This window comes from Carassius carassius, chromosome 39 (assembly GCF_963082965.1).
Source record: "Carassius carassius chromosome 39, fCarCar2.1, whole genome shotgun sequence".
Lineage (NCBI taxonomy): Eukaryota > Metazoa > Chordata > Actinopteri > Cypriniformes > Cyprinidae > Carassius > Carassius carassius.
Window position 1 is genome coordinate 12,868,592 of NC_081793.1, and position 18,364 is coordinate 12,886,955.

At 38.2% G+C, this 18,364-nt stretch overlaps 1 protein-coding gene across 1 annotated transcript; it reads right to left on the reverse strand.

Moving 5' to 3' along the window:
• Positions 1 to 119: 119 nt before the first annotated feature.
• LOC132121390 (ubiquitin carboxyl-terminal hydrolase 42-like) lies at positions 120 to 17,950 on the reverse strand. Its single transcript, XM_059530729.1, has 19 exons — positions 17,801 to 17,950; positions 15,875 to 16,125; positions 15,562 to 15,771; positions 15,366 to 15,476; positions 14,953 to 15,052; positions 14,739 to 14,806; positions 6,720 to 6,790; positions 6,539 to 6,621; positions 6,165 to 6,276; positions 5,915 to 6,055; positions 5,727 to 5,827; positions 5,476 to 5,629; positions 4,727 to 5,365; positions 4,491 to 4,585; positions 3,250 to 4,167; positions 2,656 to 2,912; positions 1,695 to 1,864; positions 1,422 to 1,473; positions 120 to 1,337 (listed from the first exon to the last, which is right to left on the reverse strand). Exons 2-18 carry the CDS (start codon positions 16,113 to 16,115, stop codon positions 1,441 to 1,443), a joined length of 3,504 nt encoding a protein of 1,167 aa, XP_059386712.1. The 5' UTR covers positions 16,116 to 16,125; positions 17,801 to 17,950; the 3' UTR covers positions 120 to 1,337; positions 1,422 to 1,440.
• Positions 17,951 to 18,364: the final 414 nt, after the last annotated feature.

Genomic DNA, 18,364 nt, shown 5'->3' on the forward strand with positions numbered 1-18,364 from the left:
AGTAATGTGCGCTCTAATCTTGCAACTATTGATTTGTGCAGTTTTATATTAAGCTGCTTTCAGTACGTTTTGTCCACAAGCCTAACTGCTATTGGGTTATCGAGACAAATAAATTACAATTATATTCTGATTTGCTGGTGTATAGGGCAGAAGCACATTAAATTGAAGTCTTTCTTAAGCTATGTTTGGGTTCCTATTGCGGAGATAATGGCTTTAAAAAACAATACTACACCTTGACATCAATTAAGATATTTTTCAAAAAACATATCTCACATGTCATTCTTTATATGTAAAAAGGAAACCCCACACTTTACAAAACCAAACACGTCCCATCATCACATACGTTCATTCACTCCAACAAAACACTGTAAACATAGTGAGAGAAAATATTACAATTTCAGACATTAAGGCCGTTTCCTCTCACTCATCATATTGTACACTGTATACATTTACTTTGACATGCTACAGTAAAATGAAGGTGAATATAACCATTTTCATGTCTCTTTCTTTTTGCTGAAGAACAAAAAAATGACAAATGTTCAGAGACCATGGTCTACATTACAAGTGACTTTACTGAGTGTCTCTATTGAACCTCCTGATACAGGACCAAAAACAAACAACTGATAATACAGTTCAACTTAAATTCACAGTTTTATCTTGACTAAAATCAAATTGATTCAAGAAAAATAAACAGCGAGAATTAAAAACAAAAAAGATGCAATGAACTTGCATTCTAGAAAGGTCTGATTGAGGAATTTCAGATAGAGAGTAATACAATGAGATGCTAAAGAGACAGCAAAGCAAACATCTTATGTCCTCAAGTGTGTCCAGGTTAACTGTGACGTAAGTGCACGTGTAGCATTAGCAAAGGCTGCTCCTTTGAGACAGTTTTCTCAACCCATGTGTGAAAATGGTGACATCATAACTTGAAGCCTAGAGACAAGCAGTCTTTCTCTGCCGATGCAGCATATAAATGTTCTTGTCTTTCCCAGGTTTGATTCCTTAAAGGGAGCGCTCGTCTCATCTTCACAAGTGAGAAAATCCTGAGTCTGTATGTCTGAGCAGCAATTCTGATGTTAAGCTCCAGGCTTTTGTTTTAATCGCATATATTAACTTTATAGAATATAATTTTTTTTCATAATCAAACTTCATTTATGTACAGTGTACTAAAAAAATCCATAGACTTAAAAATAAAGAAAAACAAAAAGACAAAATAATGCGACTTTAAAATTCATCTTGTGGTAAAAATACAGTATGTTCTAAACGTTAAGCACCAGGTCAGGAACTGTAGCTGTGGATTTAGTCTTTCACATGCTTGCATGGGTGGCTTTCAGAGTCTTCAAATAAAGAGAGAGGGAACGAGACAATTAGAGCTGAGCTTATTATGTTTAAAATTAAATAAATAAAACTACATTTCTTACCTTAGGTGTGAGCAAGAAATCACTTTCCCTTTAGAAGAGGATGTGTGGCTTCCTGTGAAAACCAGAGATCAGTCAGAGTTGTGCAACCACAACAACTATAATGTTTTTTTTAACTACAAAAGAATGTAGTTTATTTTTAATTACATATATTATTTTACAAATATTTAACTTCAACGTTTTAAATATAACGTTTTTCTGAAAAATGTGGCTCCTTAAGTTTAGATTCCTGTATTTTTGTGGTCAAGTTATAAAGTGTAGAGAGACCCTACTCACTTCAACATCTGATAGGGTTCTGTGAAAGACACAGTTCACATCTCCATTTGAGAGTGTCTTTGTGCTGCTGACAGTGGTAAAGTTGTCAAAATGTTTGCATTTCATGTCTTTCTCCATCCTTGTATGACAAAGATCAAGTTCATTTCCACTGTAACAGCTCAGGCCATTAGCTGGAGAGAGAGAAAAATTTTGTCAATTAATGGCAAATCAGATTAACCAATTTAATGTATTATGTATCATAACATCAGTTTACTGGAACATTTCAGAGTTAGCACTGCTATCTGAAGGAGACTACTAAGCTTTGACCCATCCAATGTTAAAAGGCACAAAGATAAACCATATCACTCAAAAGGCCCTTTTTATATCTTGTATATGAAATACAAACAAATTTTTTCACATGATTGAAAGAGACAGCCTGGGTTATTTGTACATTTAATTTAAATTTCAATATTTTAAATCAAAAAGTCAACATCCAATTATCATTACTGCAAAATAATGCAAACTGTAAATGTTTCCATATTATTTCATATGTATACATATTTAAATTGCATTTGGAAGTGCATATTGGAAAAAAAGTTATTCTAATGATAATTTTGGGGGGAAATGTGCTTAGCTGCCATGACAATATTTCCACGATGCAAATTTTAAAATGTTAAAAATATTATTTTTCCCATTTGATATAAGTGTGAAAAGTGATCTCCTAAACGAGTAAAAATGTGCAAAACGAAAGTACGCTACTGCCTGAAGCATTCTTTGCTTCCACTTTGCACTGTTTAAAAAGAAAAAGCCTAACAACGTGTCTACACATGGCACAACAAAATACTATAGAACCCATTATAATTAGTGATGCAGTGCAAGATGACAAATCCCCAACAGTAAACTGTTGCCTCCTTCTATTTATGACGTACTGCCACAAAATTCAAATGATTTGCAACGATGTAAGCTATTAACAATTAAGCACCTTTGTGTCCACTGAGCTGTTTCTGGTCCTCCATATGGTCTCGGTGGACATCGTGAAGAGACTCAGAGATGTGGTGCTGACTTCCTCTCTCTGCACCATTCCTAGCTCTAGAATCATGCTCTTCCTGCCTCGGAGTGACATCTCTCCTAGTGTGAGGCCTTTCCTCATCCTCTCTCCTCTTCTTTTTCTTTTTCTTCTTCTTATGTCTCTTGGAGCTGCTGTCCTCATTGCCCTCAGATTGGTCCTTCTCTGAGTGCCTAGAAGTGGAAAGTCACAATGATCAGCTAGTCTTTTAATAATTTTTTTTTTGTCTAATGGTTTTAAATTCTCACCCAGTCAAATATTAAATGGTCAGTGACAAACAAAATTGTCAAAGCTTCAAATATTAAAATGCAGTTAAGTTGTTTTAATATTTTTAAGATAAGAAATTATAAGATCACTTAAAATTTTCTTTGCAAGAATTTCCTTTATGCTTTACATATTTTATTATTATTCATTATTATTATTATTAGTGCATTTGATGTTTGAATAAATCTTTAAATCCAGAGCAAAAATAAAGCAGTAGCAAAGTATGCTACTAAAAAAATGACTCACCTGTGCTTTTCTTTGTTTCTCTTTTTCTTTTTGAATGTCTTCACTCTGCACTCATCAGAGCTTTGTCTTGCATTAGCCGATGGACTGCGTTTCCGCTTGTAATGTCCGTGCAGTGGGCTGATAGAATGTGGAGAAGGGGGTCTCACTTTAGAACCATTCACTGTATGAGGCGTTCTTCCATAGCCACCGTCCACCCCACGATGGCTGTGACTGGAATATCCATCCCGGTTATGGAATCCAGAAGGACGATAAGCATCACTCACAAATCTCCTATCCCTACTCCGGTCACGTTCCTCTCTGGGTCTTCTTTGGGAATGGTAGTGCTCTCGACGGTGGTGTGAGAATCTGTCCCAGTGTCTCTCCCTATCACGATCTCGGTGATGCCGGTCTCTACTAGTAGAACGTTCTCTAAATGGACGACTTTCTCGATAGCTATGACCATAGCGGCTCCGGCTTCTTTCGTTGTATTCCCTATAGTGCTTGTATCGGTCCCTGTCTTTCACGGTTGAAGAAAAGTGTGGCTGCTCTAAAACCCTATTCCGGTCCTCACTCTGTCCATCTCCAGAGCCAAACTTGTCTAAGTGTGATTGCTCTGACTCTTTGCTTTCTCCTTCACTGCACCTGAACTCCTCCTTTAACCTGCGTGAACTTGTGTGACCATCACCAACATGACCGTTGTTGCCCTGAAAATCAGACATGCCAGCCACTGCATGGGTGTCATGGCTCTGAAACGACTCAGCTTTTGAAGCTGTCTGGGCATGAAGGTCAGTGTTCATAGTCTTTGAGACCAATGAGGCCTTCGATGAAGATGTAGACTGTACCTCTGAAGCAGACTGAGATGAAGAGTCTGAAGAGGGGTTCATCCTTTTTCTAGAAGGCGAGAAACATGGCTGGCCATCAGAACTTGTTGGTTTAGAGCTGTTGAATAGATGAATTTAAAAAAAACAAATACTAATTTAAGATGAAAAACAAATTAGAAATGCTGCCTTGGCAACTACCAGAAAAAACTGCTTAAATTGAAGTACTAAAATTGCTAAAACATAAGTAAAAACTACACAAACATTTAAAAAACCCTACAATTAAAATGAGAACTGATAACAAAAATAAAAGCTAATTCAAAGTATTCATATACACTATAATAGTAAATATTTCTAAAACAAACACTTGGATGGATATTCATGAAGACATCAAATGACAGTAAAAAAAAAAAAAAAAAAAAACGTTGTGTTTGAGCATCCTACCTTGACTCACTGTATCCAGACTTTAAATTGAATTGTGAGTCTGAACTATTAGGCGGATTAGCAATCTGTGATGAAGAATGTGGTGCACCCACAACCTGAAAAAATAAAAAAATATTTTTTTAGCAAAATATTAAAAAATTATTATATATATGTGTGTGTGTGTGTGTGTATGTGTGTGTTTCTTTATAAGTAATATACAAGCCTCAAATGTTTAAAATAAAAATAAAATGTTTTACCTTTTCAGCATGATTAAAACCATTGGCTTTGGGAAGGCCATTCTGGGATTTGTGGGCAGGTCCTGATCCATTTTCACGCACATGTATTTCTGAAAAGCCATTAGATCCATTTGTCTTCGGGGGAAGATGAGGCAGTGAACTGGAGCTGTGGGACTGGGTGTCATCCTGTAACCTATTCCTATTGGCTATCTTGGGAGCATGATAAGTCTTAACTGATCCATTGTCCAAGGCTCCAGCCTCTTGGTCTGATTCCTCAGATGACTCCTGACCATAAGGAACCAAGAAAGAAGCTCCAGTTTGGGTTCCATTGACCTGCGGGAAGCCTGAGTTAGACACTGAGGTGCTGGAAGATGTGGGCTGTGGGTGAGATGCTGAGGATAAAGAGCAGTTAGGGCCTGAATGGGTTTGAGTAGGTTTCACTGGCTTGCCCTGACCAATGAGAAAAGTCAACTTAGGCCTCTTGGATGAGTCAGGAATACCCATGGGACGAACAAGTGAAGTAGAAGAGCATGCGGATGCAGAAGAGGATGTATGAGATAGGGCAGAGCCTAATTTGGTTGCACCACATAAACTTCTGTTGGGTTTGGAACCACCATGGTATTCCTTTGAAGAACCATTCCCATTTATGTATGACGAGTTCTATAAAAAACAAAGAGTAACCAGGTGAAGAGACGCAAACCTAGCTTAGCTTTAGGGCTAATTTTCTAAACCATTGTAATTTGTTTGATTGTGTTGTTGCCTTGCAGTACCTTCAGCATATGAGGAGGCAGCTGAGGGCCAATGAAAGATGTGGAGGTGTACTGAGGCCCATTCATCTTGATTGGAATAGATGGTCGAGGAGACGACTGGCCTGGAGTATGATTCATCTGGCTAAAATCACTTCCATTTTTTGCATCAGGTGACCTGAATTAAAATAAGCGTTTTACTGATGAGACTCACCCTTAACCCCAGAAACACGAATTATCCATCTATGTCACGGGAAGTGAATTAAGACCTTTACCTGATGTAGAACAGCAAGTAAGCCTGCTGATTAAGCACTGTTCTGATATCGCTGAGAGATACTGAGGAGTCATTCATCTGATACCACTGGCCATTACTAGCCTGAAATAGAGGATTGTATTATTTATACATATGTTATGTTGTAAGCACATGATAAAAGAGGATGCAGGTCTGTACTTGATGACTTACCTTAATGTAGCAGTAATAGTGTCCAGCATGGCAACTGAAGCCAGAATGAACTAGCACAGCATATAGAGCATAGATTTGTGGCTCCCCATGAGACTGAGACATGAATGGGCGCAGATCTAGATACTCTGTGTATCTCACATCCTGTGAAGTATCAAAAATTATCATATTTAAGGCTGCCAAATTAAAGCATTAACTGATGGCATTTTTATGCTTTTAATACATTTACAGTTATGACCTTTATGCAGTGTACCTTTGTAATTTTTCCTCCATTAAAGTTGGTAAACCGCTTCAGTGAGATGGTGAGAACATTAGAACTGCGATGAATGGTGAATCTCTTTGATGCGGTAACCATTTTCTTACATCTGCCAAGACAAAAGAAAATTACTATAACCTTGAGTGAAAGAGAAAATATAAAAATAAAAACAATTCCACATGAACAAATTATTTGGTCTCTAAAGGCACTATCCCATTATGAAAAAAACAAGTCATAAAATAGATTACAACTGAAAGAAGGCCCTTGTCAAGAGTGGGCAATGCATGAATTCAAATACATGGTAACTGCGCATGCAAAAATTGAATTTGGGTAATATAATGATGTGGTGTTAATATGTACAGAAAACTTACTTGGAGCATTTATACGCATTATCCCCATCAAGTTGCTCAGGCTTAACAAATTGCTCAAATGCCTTACTGAGTGTCTGAGCCGTCTGCAAATAAACATAAAAAAAAAATTCACTATTGTAACTGTGCCAAAATTGACTTGCTTCAACTGTAAGATAAATTTGTTAAGAAACCTTTCAGTCACCTTTATCTCCAATGAAATATCCAGGTATGGGTCAAAAGTATCCGAGACTGCTTTGCAATTCAAACATTTGACTGTGAAAAGAAAAAAAAACATTATATAGACATTATAAACTCTTTTGGGATTAAACATGTCAGGACCTACTCATTATCATAATCATACTTTAGATGTAATGTCATCACATAACACGATCTCAGATCATTATCTAGTCTTGTGTATACTCCATATAGCTAAAGCTGCAAATTCAAATCCTTGTTACAAATATGGTAGAACCATCCCTTATACAACGAAAGACTGCTTTGTAAATAATCTTCCAGACTGGTCTCAATTCCTCAGCATATCCAGTAGCTCAGAAAAACTTAATGGTGTAACAGAAACTATTGACTCTCTTTTTTAGCACTTTAGACACGGTCGCTCCTTTACCCTTAAAAAAGATTGATGAAAACAGTCACACACTGTGGTGTAATGAACATACACCACAGTGTTCCCTAAAGAGAGCAGCACGGAAGATGGAGCGCAGCTGCAAGAAAACAAAACTAGAGGTATTTTGTATTGCAGGGAAAGTTCTTCTACACACAGAAAAGCCTTAAAGTGGTCATATGATGTTGCTAAAAAGAACATTATTTTGTGTATATGGTGTAATGCAATGTGTTTATGATGTCTAAGGTTAAAAAACAAAAAAAAATGCCATATAATGTACATTATTGTTGCTCCTCTATGCCCCGTCTTTCTGAAATGTGTTGATTTTTACAAAGCTCATCAATCTAAAAAAGCGAGGTATTCACTGATTGGCCAGCTATGCAATGCATTATGATTGGCCGAATGACTCAAGCGTGTGACATAAATGTTACACCCCTTACCATACTGTGGTGCTGTCTCCCAGCACAATGAGACTAAACCAATAAAAACAACAAACGCTACTCTACACTGCTTAAAACTCGTGCTTGAATAGTCAATGGCAAATTCTTTAAATATAAAAAAACGTACTTACAGGCTGTGAGTCAAGCACCAGAATGTCCTTGCAAAGTTGGAACAGCCATACAACCCTCTACAGACACCTTGGCAACTGATTCGCCATTGGCTAGTACATTTTTTAGTTTACTCACCAGACTTATATACTAATATATATACTTATATATATATATATATATATATATATATATATATATATATATATATATTAGGGGTGTAATGGTACACAACAATCACGGTTCGGTACATACCTCAGTTTTAAAGTCACGGTTCGGTTCATTTTCGGTACAGTAAGGGAAAGAAATGCAAACATTAAACTGCAGGTTGTTTATTACTATAAACTTTTTTTTAACAATTTGTTTACTTTTTAATAAAATATATATAAAATAAAAAAAAAGAATAAGAAATAAAATACTACTGCAAAGTTCTCCACTAAATAAAATACTCTCGGTCTCAAACCAATATCATATAATAAAATATAATGAAAAATATAAATAAGTAACTGATTACAGTGCAGCATTACCAATCCCAGCTTGTAGGCCTGCTCATATTTAAAAAATATATATAACTTTTCCAAAGTTTAAAGTGCAGCATCAACAGTTTTAGTTTTTAGACCTGCTCAGATTTCGTTATTGCGTTGGACCGATCGGAATTAAGAGCAAAGGTCTATTTAAATGCGGACGGGAATTGCGTTTGAATTACAATCGTTTTTTTCCTAGTTGTAGTGATGTTCACACTCGCGTGATGCCTTTTGAAAACATTAAGCCGGTGACACACTGGCATATTGCACCTGTCAAACATAGTCTATTTTGCCGTCAATACTGTTGACGGTGTCCTTTATCAGTAGGCTTTATATTTATGCTCAACATGAAGTATAGATATTGTTGTCGTGAAGACAAAATCCTGGTCTGTCGGCAATCTCCCTCTATGTCACCTACAGTAGCAGCAGCGTGCCAGCGCCGCGTCAGGCACGCTTCTGGTGTGTAAAGACACAGAAAACGAAGCAGCCGTCACGCAACTAACACAGAAACGCCACGCTCCGGCATTAGAATCAGCTGCAGGGCGGGATTTGCGCTGAACGCGGAGACTTCCGCCACTTAATATGTTCGTGTGGAAACACGAAAATGTACCTATCATTACGCACACAAAATATTGCATTCGGTACACACGTGCACCGTACCGAAATCCCTGTACCGAAACGGTCCGGTACGAATACACGTACCGTTACACCCCTAATATATATAATATATAATATGATATCTGGATAAAGTACCATTTAATGATAGAACTTTAGTAATTATGATTTTCTTGGTAACCATGTATGAATGCATAGACATTTTAACTGAATTTAAGACTGGTGGTGGTGCTTTGTCATTCAGTGTTTCTGTATAAAAAAATAAAAATAAATCCCACAAATGGGAAACGAACAATAATACTGATAAGATGATAATAATAATAATCCGAATTCTACTAATAAGAACAGTAAAAAAATGCACAAAGGATGAATGAGCTGCTGGATTCATGAATAATAATCAGGTTGTGTCTGTTCGCGGGAACTGATTTGCTGAAATCAAAACAAAGATGATAAAAAGTGAGCATCAGCCAATGAGATTGCCGTTTGCACATCAGTTCCACCCACTTGCGCATGTGAGAGAAAGCAACGCGAGTCGTGCGCCTTCAAACCGGAGTTCGCCAGATGAACTGAAAAATATCACAGATCGCTTGACAGGTAGGGCTGTTCGATTCCACAATTTTTGGAATCGATTCCCGTGAAAATAGCCCAGCTCAGCAGGGACATGCTTTTATCGCATGAATTAAATAAGACATGAAGTGTCTAAAATAAATGTGCACAGTTCAGCTGATTGATGAAGTTTACTTTGTATACTTTGCACAATTTTAACAAACTGTACACTGAAACAAAATAACCAGAACATTAATGACTGATAGAGCTCATGGTTTATCTGTCAATCAGATGCACTCTCGGCCACTGATCTATGCTCGTGATGTATTATTTATAATTATCATTGGCTAATAGAAATGTTTTTAAAAAAAATTATTTTAGATGGTAATAAGATCAAGACCCTCAGTGACGTCATGATCTATTCTGTCATGCAGCCCTCAAAATTGTGGACAAGCCAGTTCCACCATAAAAAATTATATTTTATCTCACAACTGTTGTAATTATGGCTTAGGTGAATTGTGCTTCTGAAATGAAAGGCTACATCCTAAAATTAAAATGATCAGTACCGGCTCGTTTTCTTTGTTTATCTTCGTGAATTTAAATGTGTGCAGCCTTTGTCGGATGTAGCCTTCCGTTTGAGAAACTCCCATAGCAAGCTTTGTTTAACTGAAAAAGACTCTGAATGAGGAGTCGATTACCCTTGATGAAATCGATTCCAAACTCTCGATTCCCAACGCCTCGGAATCGAGAAATCTATTCTTTTTGGAATTGATTCCCAGCCCTATTGACAGAGAGTAAAACTCTGAAGCGCTCAGTCAAAGAGTGTTCGGCGATTGAAAATATATCTGTGCTAAACTTATACTTAGCCTCCAACTCAAACACTGGTGAGTAAAATCTGAGAATGTATTAGCCATTGGCTAATATTAGACATCATTTAGTCACCAGAGAGAAGTTTTAGTCACATATGCGAGTGATTTACTCTCAATGTAGAGATTTGCCACACTTTTTAGAAACAGCCTTTGTGCCACCGACAAAGGTAGGCTACTGGTTCAGGAAACAGTCCTCATCCTCCATAAAATGTGCAGCACACATCAGAATATTTGGTTTGAACTGTTCTGGAACAGTGCTGTAAATACAACTTAATCCACTGATTTTTAGTTTTGTCCTCTTTTGGAAGGCCAAACAAAGTAGTTTCGCTTTCACAACGAAACACACAATGTCTCCACAACATGGTGCCAGCGGCAACAGTGAGAATAAAAGTTGCGCCTTCTTTCTTTGCGCGAACATTTGGGCAGCATTATGCAAATCTTCCCACATCGTGATGTAGTCATGAGGGGGTGTGTTTAAACCAGCCTCTAGGAGGGCGTGGTTGACTTATCTTTTATAAAGAATATCTCTTTGGATTTGAGACTTTTTTCTTTGCAATTTTACAGATCTTCTTTATGCACCAAGAACTTCACACTCCAAAGAGAAAGGGAAAATTGAAATTGCATCAAATGACCCTTTTAAAAACGGCTAGATCTGCTTACTTTTCGACTCTTTTAGAAGAAAGCAAAACACAATTCCAGGTATTTATTCAATACAGTGGCTAAATTAACAAAAATAAAGCATCTGCAGGCACAGACATTTCCCAACAGCAGTGCAGTAATGACTTTATGAACTTCTTTACTTCCAAGATACTATTAGAAATAAAATAATAACCATGCAGCTGTCAGCTAAAGTATTTCATCAGACAGTACACCCTGAGGAACAATTCTGCTCGTTCTCTGCTATAGGACAGGAAGAAGTATAGAAACTTGTTAAATCACCTAAACTAACAACATGTATATTAGATCCTATACCATCCAAGATGCTAAAAGAGGTTCTTCCAAAAGTCATAGATCCTCTTCTGAACATCACTAATTCATCTTTTTCACTAGGATATGTTTTTAGTTTTAAAATGTGGTTTAAAAAAAGCTTTACCAGTGAGAATAAATTCGAAAATGTTAAAATCAAATAATGTTGGTGCGAATAAAACAAAGATGCAAAGCGTTTCATTCGTCCAAAAAAAAAAAAAATTGTTTTTAATTATATATATATATATATATATAGGGTAAAGATTCACATCTATATTTTTTTACTTGAGCCAATGAAAAATAAATAACTATTGGCTTGAGTTTCAGTTTTATCACAGTTTAGTCGTTTCTCATCCAACACGCGAGAAGTTGAGCTGGACATCGCTTCACTGTCCTCGCTTGTGTAGGGACAGGTACAGTACGCTCGCGCAGGAAAGAGGCTCTTATTTGTGCGCCAGTACACCAGCTGCTGTTTGCTTCCTGCTATCTGTGCCTCAGGGTGCTTTCACATCTCTAGTTCGATTAATTTTGTCCGAACCAAGGGCAAACAATTATACATTGTAGCATTTTTCAGCTTTTTTGGTTCCTTTTCACACCACACTAATTGCTTTGGTCCGTACCAGTTGAAACGAACCAAGATGCAGTCACATGACAACATCTACATCACTCATTGGCCATGACGTATTTCCTAAACTGCTTTTCGATTGGTCAGAATTTACGTGCGGGAAAATTCTAACATAAGAGGAAAAGCCAGCAAACAACATGGAGACAACACGACTGCGTGGGCTGGTTTTGTCCCTGGCCATAATCTATTACATTGTTTGTATACACCACAATATGTAAAAAATAAATTTCTAAAATGAAGCGCGGATGCGGCTTGAAAACAATGTTTTAATGCACTGCAAACGGCGAGCGGGAATCGCTCGTAACTTCAAGCGGAGGCGTGCATTAATTCTTCTTAACTCTGACATGCTCATGGTCATCTGACCAAATTTCTATGAGACTCCGCACCTCCTCTCTACTACAAGTTTGTCCACGAGCTGCCATGCTAAAGTGCAAACTGTCAACAAACACTTCCTCATCCCATAATGCACAACGCAGCTGACTACGGCAGCTGGTTTAGTCCAAAAATAATCAGTACTTTTTGCAGTTGGGTCTGTTCAAGGTCGGATCACATTCTCACCACAAACGAACCGCTCCAGAGTTCGTTTGAAAGCGTACCGAGACCACCTCTTCAAGCAGGTCTCGGTATGCTTGTTTGGTCTGCTTTTGGTGCGCACCCGAGTGCGATTGCTGCTTTCTCACCTGCCCAATCGAACCAAAGGGGGAAACGAACTCTGGTACGATTCAACCGAACTAAATGAGGCAGGTGTGAAAGCACCCTCAGACGTGTAGCTCTGCACTTCCAGTGCTGAACGGCTGCCCGTGTCCTGCGCACAGATTTCGAAATACTCTTTCACACAAATGACATGATAGCGAATGATTACAATGTAGTCTGTGCACGCGGGCGCACTTCCGGAAAAATCGGCCGAAAAAAATCAGTGACATGTATAATGACAGCGGAGCTTCTCAGCTACTCCAGCAACAGACGCAACCCAGAAAAGCTATTGGCATGGTACTGATTAATTGCCAAATCGATACATTGGTCGACCTCTAACTAGGACCGTTGTCTTTCACGCTACCCTTGGGGGATACCATCAGGAAACATTTAGTTAGCTTCTGCTGCTATGCTGATGACACTCAGCTCTAGATTTCTTTGCGGCCCAACAAAACATATAAATTAGCAAAAATAACAGAACACATAAGTGAAATAAAAACTGGATGACTAGTAATTTTCCACTATTAAATTCTGAAAAAACAAGTGTTAATTATTCGGACCAAAAACCTCTGCATGTAATAATCTAAAACACGGTCTAACACTTGATGGTAATGCTGTCAATTGATCATCAAAAGTTAGAATCCTTGGTGTGCTATTTGATAGCAAACTTTCCTTTAAAAGGCATGTTTGTAAAAATGCATTTTTCCATCTTAAAAATATATCTAAATTACGACCTATGCTCTCAATGTTAAACGCAAAAAACGCCTTCATGACCTCAAGGTTATTGTAATGCTTTATTGGGTGGTTGCTCTACATGCTTAATAAACACCAGCTGGTCCAAAATGCAGCAGCAGAGTTCTTACTAGAACCGGGAAGTACAACCATATTAGTCCAGTTCTTTCAACACTGCACTCACTGGCTCCCTATTAAACATCATATGCATTTGAAAATCTTGCTAATTACTTATAAAGCCCTGAATGGTTTAGCTCCTCAGTCCTTAAATGAGCTCTTATTGCATTATAGTCCTTCACTTCCACCGCAATCTTAAAACTCTGGCCATTCAATAATACCTAGAATATCAAAATAAACTGCAGACGGCAGATCCTTTTCCTATTTAGGGCCCAAACTCTAGAACAATCTACCTAACATTGTTCAGGAGGCAGACACACTTCAGAAGTTTAAATCTCATTTAAGACCCATCTCTTTAACCTGGCATGCGCATTATCTTTTTTCACACTATCATATTTCTATAATTCAAACCCATTAAAGCATTGTTAGGCTGCATTTATTAGGTCAACCGGAACCGGGAACACTTCCCATAACACCCAATGTACTCATTACATCGTAAGAAGAATGGCATCTACGCGAATATTAGACTGTTTTATTCTTCTTCCGAGGTCACATTAGCCACCCAGATCCAGTCAGTATGCAGATCAGATGGACACTGCAGTCACCTGGATAGAGTCCGTATCCAGTCCAGATGGTGGATCAGCACCTAGAGACGACCTCTACAGCCTTGAAAGTCAGCGGAGACCATGTCAACTAGACGAACCCTAGAGACAGATCCCCTGTGAAGACCTCGTCGGCCATCAGCACAAGACCACGAGAACCAGAGGAGTCCTCTGCTCAATCTGATGTGCGTTGGAGCCTGGAATTTAACCACACCATGTTGGTTTCATCTGGCCAGAAGAGAACTGGCCCCTCGACTGAGCCTGGTTTCTACCAAGGTATGTTTTCTCCATTTCTGTCACCGATGGAGTTTTGGATCCACTGGCAACACTGTTGACTTGACTGCACAGACACTATTGGAAGAGAACTGAACTGAGCTGGAAGATTACATCACTGAATCAACAATGAACTGACTTTAACTGATAAACTGACTGTTTTATATTGTGCTCTTGCATTATCAGCACACGTTTTTCCTGTTTAACACTGTAAAGCTGCTTTGACACAATCTGTATTGTATAAAGCACTGTATAAATACAGATGACTTGAAAAAGAAATGTGCAATATCTCTGCACCAACAGATGAATCTGGAGCATAGTTTAAATATTGCATCATTGTACAAATTCTATAAAACATACATATAATTCATCAAACTTCTAGACACCAAATTTAAAGGTGTCTTTTTACAGAAAATAGTTGCAACATGTTATTCAGAAAGAATAAGATTAACCTTAAACCAAATCAAAACAAACAAAAATCTGATGACCTACCTCTGGATCTCAGATAACCCCCAAATATCTGATGTACAAAAGTGGTTGCCTGAGTTTGCCTGTCCAATCTGACAATAAATGACAATAATGCAGTATTAGACTGGATGTAAGCATGCAGTCATAACAGTTCATGTACTGATGATTGATGAAAGGCTTATTTCATGCCTTATAATGCTAGAAAACTGGCAAACAAAACTGCATTGTGGGAACTCACTTGTTTCCAGGCAGGCAGGACTTTTGCATAGCATCCACTGTGTACCTCAAGAACTCATGGGCATCTTCTTGACTTCCAAATCTGAAATGCTTTCCAATCCCTGAGGATAAGAACAAAAGATCAGTGGACTATGTTATAAATAACGGTCATCCTGAACCCTTCCTTATCTCTTAAATTAAAATCACTGTGGCTGTGCTACTTGTTTTTATACAAACTTCAAGGTTTAACCTTAATAATTATTTTGTCAAAACCCTCAACTCTTATCTAGCACTAAAAGTGTTGTAGCACCATATCAGCAGTTGTACCCACTATTCATGTAGCACTTGAGTGTTATATTAATGGTTTAGCAGGGTAAATAGTAATTTTGTCACATGATTTCAAAGCAAATGTTATAACTTAAACTGAGCACTCACGTTTTAGCTCATTAAGCACACAGATAGGCTTAATGACGTTTCCAGAGTTAGCGAATACTTGGATGATGTGATTTTGCATGGTACACATCATGCAAAACCCAGGCTCATGACCTGCATGTAAAGAGGAAGAATGTACAGCATTAGAGAAAAGGCATGCCAAGCGTATATACAATGTTGCAAAATCTAGCACACTTACATGTTTTGGAATGCTCTCTGGTCAGCATGTAGTTGGCAAGGGGAGCTGTGTAGGTCAGACACTGAAGGGTAGAGTTTAGGAAACATGTATTGCCCAGGTTATGGAGACCTGCTCCAACGCGATGGCACTGGTTCCATTTCAAGCAAAGCCGCTCTGGGGAAAACAGGACTTTCTGAGGAAGAGCAATGCCATCCCCACTGGTCATGACCACTACACGGCCCGACAAACAAAACAAAAAGAGACATATATTACATAAACAATACAGCATAACCTATTGTTGTACTTTAAAAGTGGTGATACAAAATGCACTTGCCTTGCTCTCGGGGCCCTTCAACTTGGATTGCGGTGTTATTACTACCATTCAAAGTCACTCCAATGGTTGAGGCCATACAGGCAGTCTTGGCCCTTGAAAGCTCAGTGGCAGAAGGGCCAACACCCCAGCTCGAACTACTGCTCTCCATGTCTCTGGAGGACAAAGGGGTCAGGGAGCTGGAGTGCTTGCACCGCACTGACTCCAGGTCAGGTTTCTCTGGAGGTTTGTCAACTATGGTCATTATTCATTTTCTGTGGTAAAAAAACAGATGTCTGTCAACTCGATCATTTTTGACAAGGCAGACGGGTTTGTCATTGGCATGTGAAGTGGTTTTAAAGGAACAGGTTCAGGTTAAACTAGTAAGTGTCAAATGCAACAGGTACCTGAGAGGAAAGCAAAAACTCTCTAGCACGAAGGTAAAGAAAGATGTCTATAGTGTAAACTGCTTCTGACCTTCCCTTACTCTAATAAAATATATAGTTTAAACAAACAAATATATTCATCAAACAATGTCCTACTCCAATTTTATTTTTTTAACAGGCCAGAACAATAAAATATAAATCAATGTTCATGTTACAGCACAGGGCCAGTCTAAACAGCACTAATATATGCCAACTAAACCACTTAATAAATGTGTATTACTATGTAATATATGCTTGCAATAACTTTTTGGCTCAGTTTAAGTCTCGATCAGTTTTTATAATAAAAAAATACTGCATTTCGCTACATTAAATAGTATTTATTCCTGCCATTCAAAAGTTTACGTCTAACGTTATATTTCTGTAAACCTAAAAACGACATTCCTTCATAAAAACATTTAGTCGCGTAACTTGGTAACAAGTAAATGCAGTGAAGAAAAACTAAAAACCCACCAATACAGCATCAAAGAAGATAACGAGTTAAATGCCTGAGACATCACGCTAAAGTGAAAGTACAACAAATACAAGTGAATGTTGACCCCCAAACACACTAGTCGTTTCTTATTAAGCAAAACAACATGTAAAGATGTAAGCCTTTCTTTCCTTGTAAACGGTCAACCAGATTTGATCGAATAAGCTTAATATGTGTCGGTGTAGTGGCCGGTGTGTTGTTGATCTATTGAGCTGCGCGCCAGGATGGGCCCATGGCCTCGGCTACTTCATGGTAGTAGTAGTTTACAGGAAACTCTCATATATCAACACATTCCACAATAAAACCTCAGAAAAATGTGTGTACCTTCGATTATGTCGTGACACTCAATACACAGTTTAACAACTACAGTGGCGGTTCCGTGTGTGATTTTACACGAGGAAATGATCCTGTAGTACACACCGTCTCCGCACGTCCGCCAACTGTTAGCTGGTGTGCTCGGCTAAAGGCTTCGCGTGCGAGATAGGCCTCTGCCGCACGTTCTTTATACATAAAATACTATGTATAAATGTTTTTGCAGTGGTAATAAATGTATGCAAAATACTTGTCAGTGAAAGTTAACTGGCTAGGCAGGTTTTTGTTTGGCGCGAGAAGTTCAGGCCGATTTAAAGACCGCGGTGTTGCACGTTAACGTTAGCTACAAACGCCATGGTAACGGCGAAACGTGACAATACAGATGGAACGCGGCGTGAACATGGTCACGCACTTCCAGAAGCCTGCCTGCGAATAAAGATGATGATGATATATGTGGCGTGTCTCTTTCACAAACATAAACACAACAGTAATAAATTAAATTACCCTCAGTTCGAATTTAATCGAAAACAGGTAGAAAGGAGGGGCACGGTATTTAAAAATTACCGGTGCCTTGGCCGAGAAGGCAACGCCGCCAAAAGACCCATTACGAAACCCGGTGTTTTCAATTTTGTGCAACGCAATAAACGCAACCATACAACACGCGCTTTCCAAAAATCCCCTGCAGCAACCATATGTGATATTTAACTCATATAATGCACATACCTGTAAATTTATTATTAATTTAAATGAGTTCATCCATTCTAAAATCCAAAGAGCGTCCGGCGGTGAACAATGACGTAGTTTCCCCACGGGTCCATCCGGGTACTTTCGTAATATCAGCCAACCCAGTGTTGTGTGGATGTGGCCTTATTGAACGCGGCCGTCAAGGCAATTTAATGTCTTTGTTGCTGTCAACTCGGCGAGAATGGAAAAAATCGCTTTTATAAAAACGATTAAAACAGTGTCCGTTGTTAAGTTCACAAGAGTAGTGTTTTGTACACATTTATATTACTGTAGAGGCGTTATATGGTGGGTAATGGGTATTAGTGCGTTACGGTAGGTTGTGCATGGCATCTTATTATCCACCATGAAAATAATTTATGGAAAACTAATTGTGTTATTTCTAAGTTAAAGTTTAAATTGGTAAATATCATAAAGTGCATCATTATCATGAATATTAAAAATACCTCAAGGACACTGATAAGCCTACAAAAGTTATTTTGATATAATGGCACTGGAATGCCTTATCCATGATGACCTTGGGGTGTTATAAATATTCGTGATAAT

Bases quoted from the DNA above. Each gene is read 5' to 3' on its own strand.
- LOC132121390 (XM_059530729.1), bottom strand. From the start codon at position 16,115: ATGACCATAGTTGACAAACCTCCAGAGAAACCTGACCTGGAGTCAGTG. The intron at 5,828-5,914 runs GTAAGTCATCAA...CCTCTATTTCAG, and splicing joins ACTATTACTGCTACATTAAG to GCTAGTAATGGCCAGTGGTA. The intron at 2,913-3,249 runs GTGAGTCATTTT...TTCCACTTCTAG, and splicing joins AGAAACAAAGAAAAGCACAG to GCACTCAGAGAAGGACCAAT.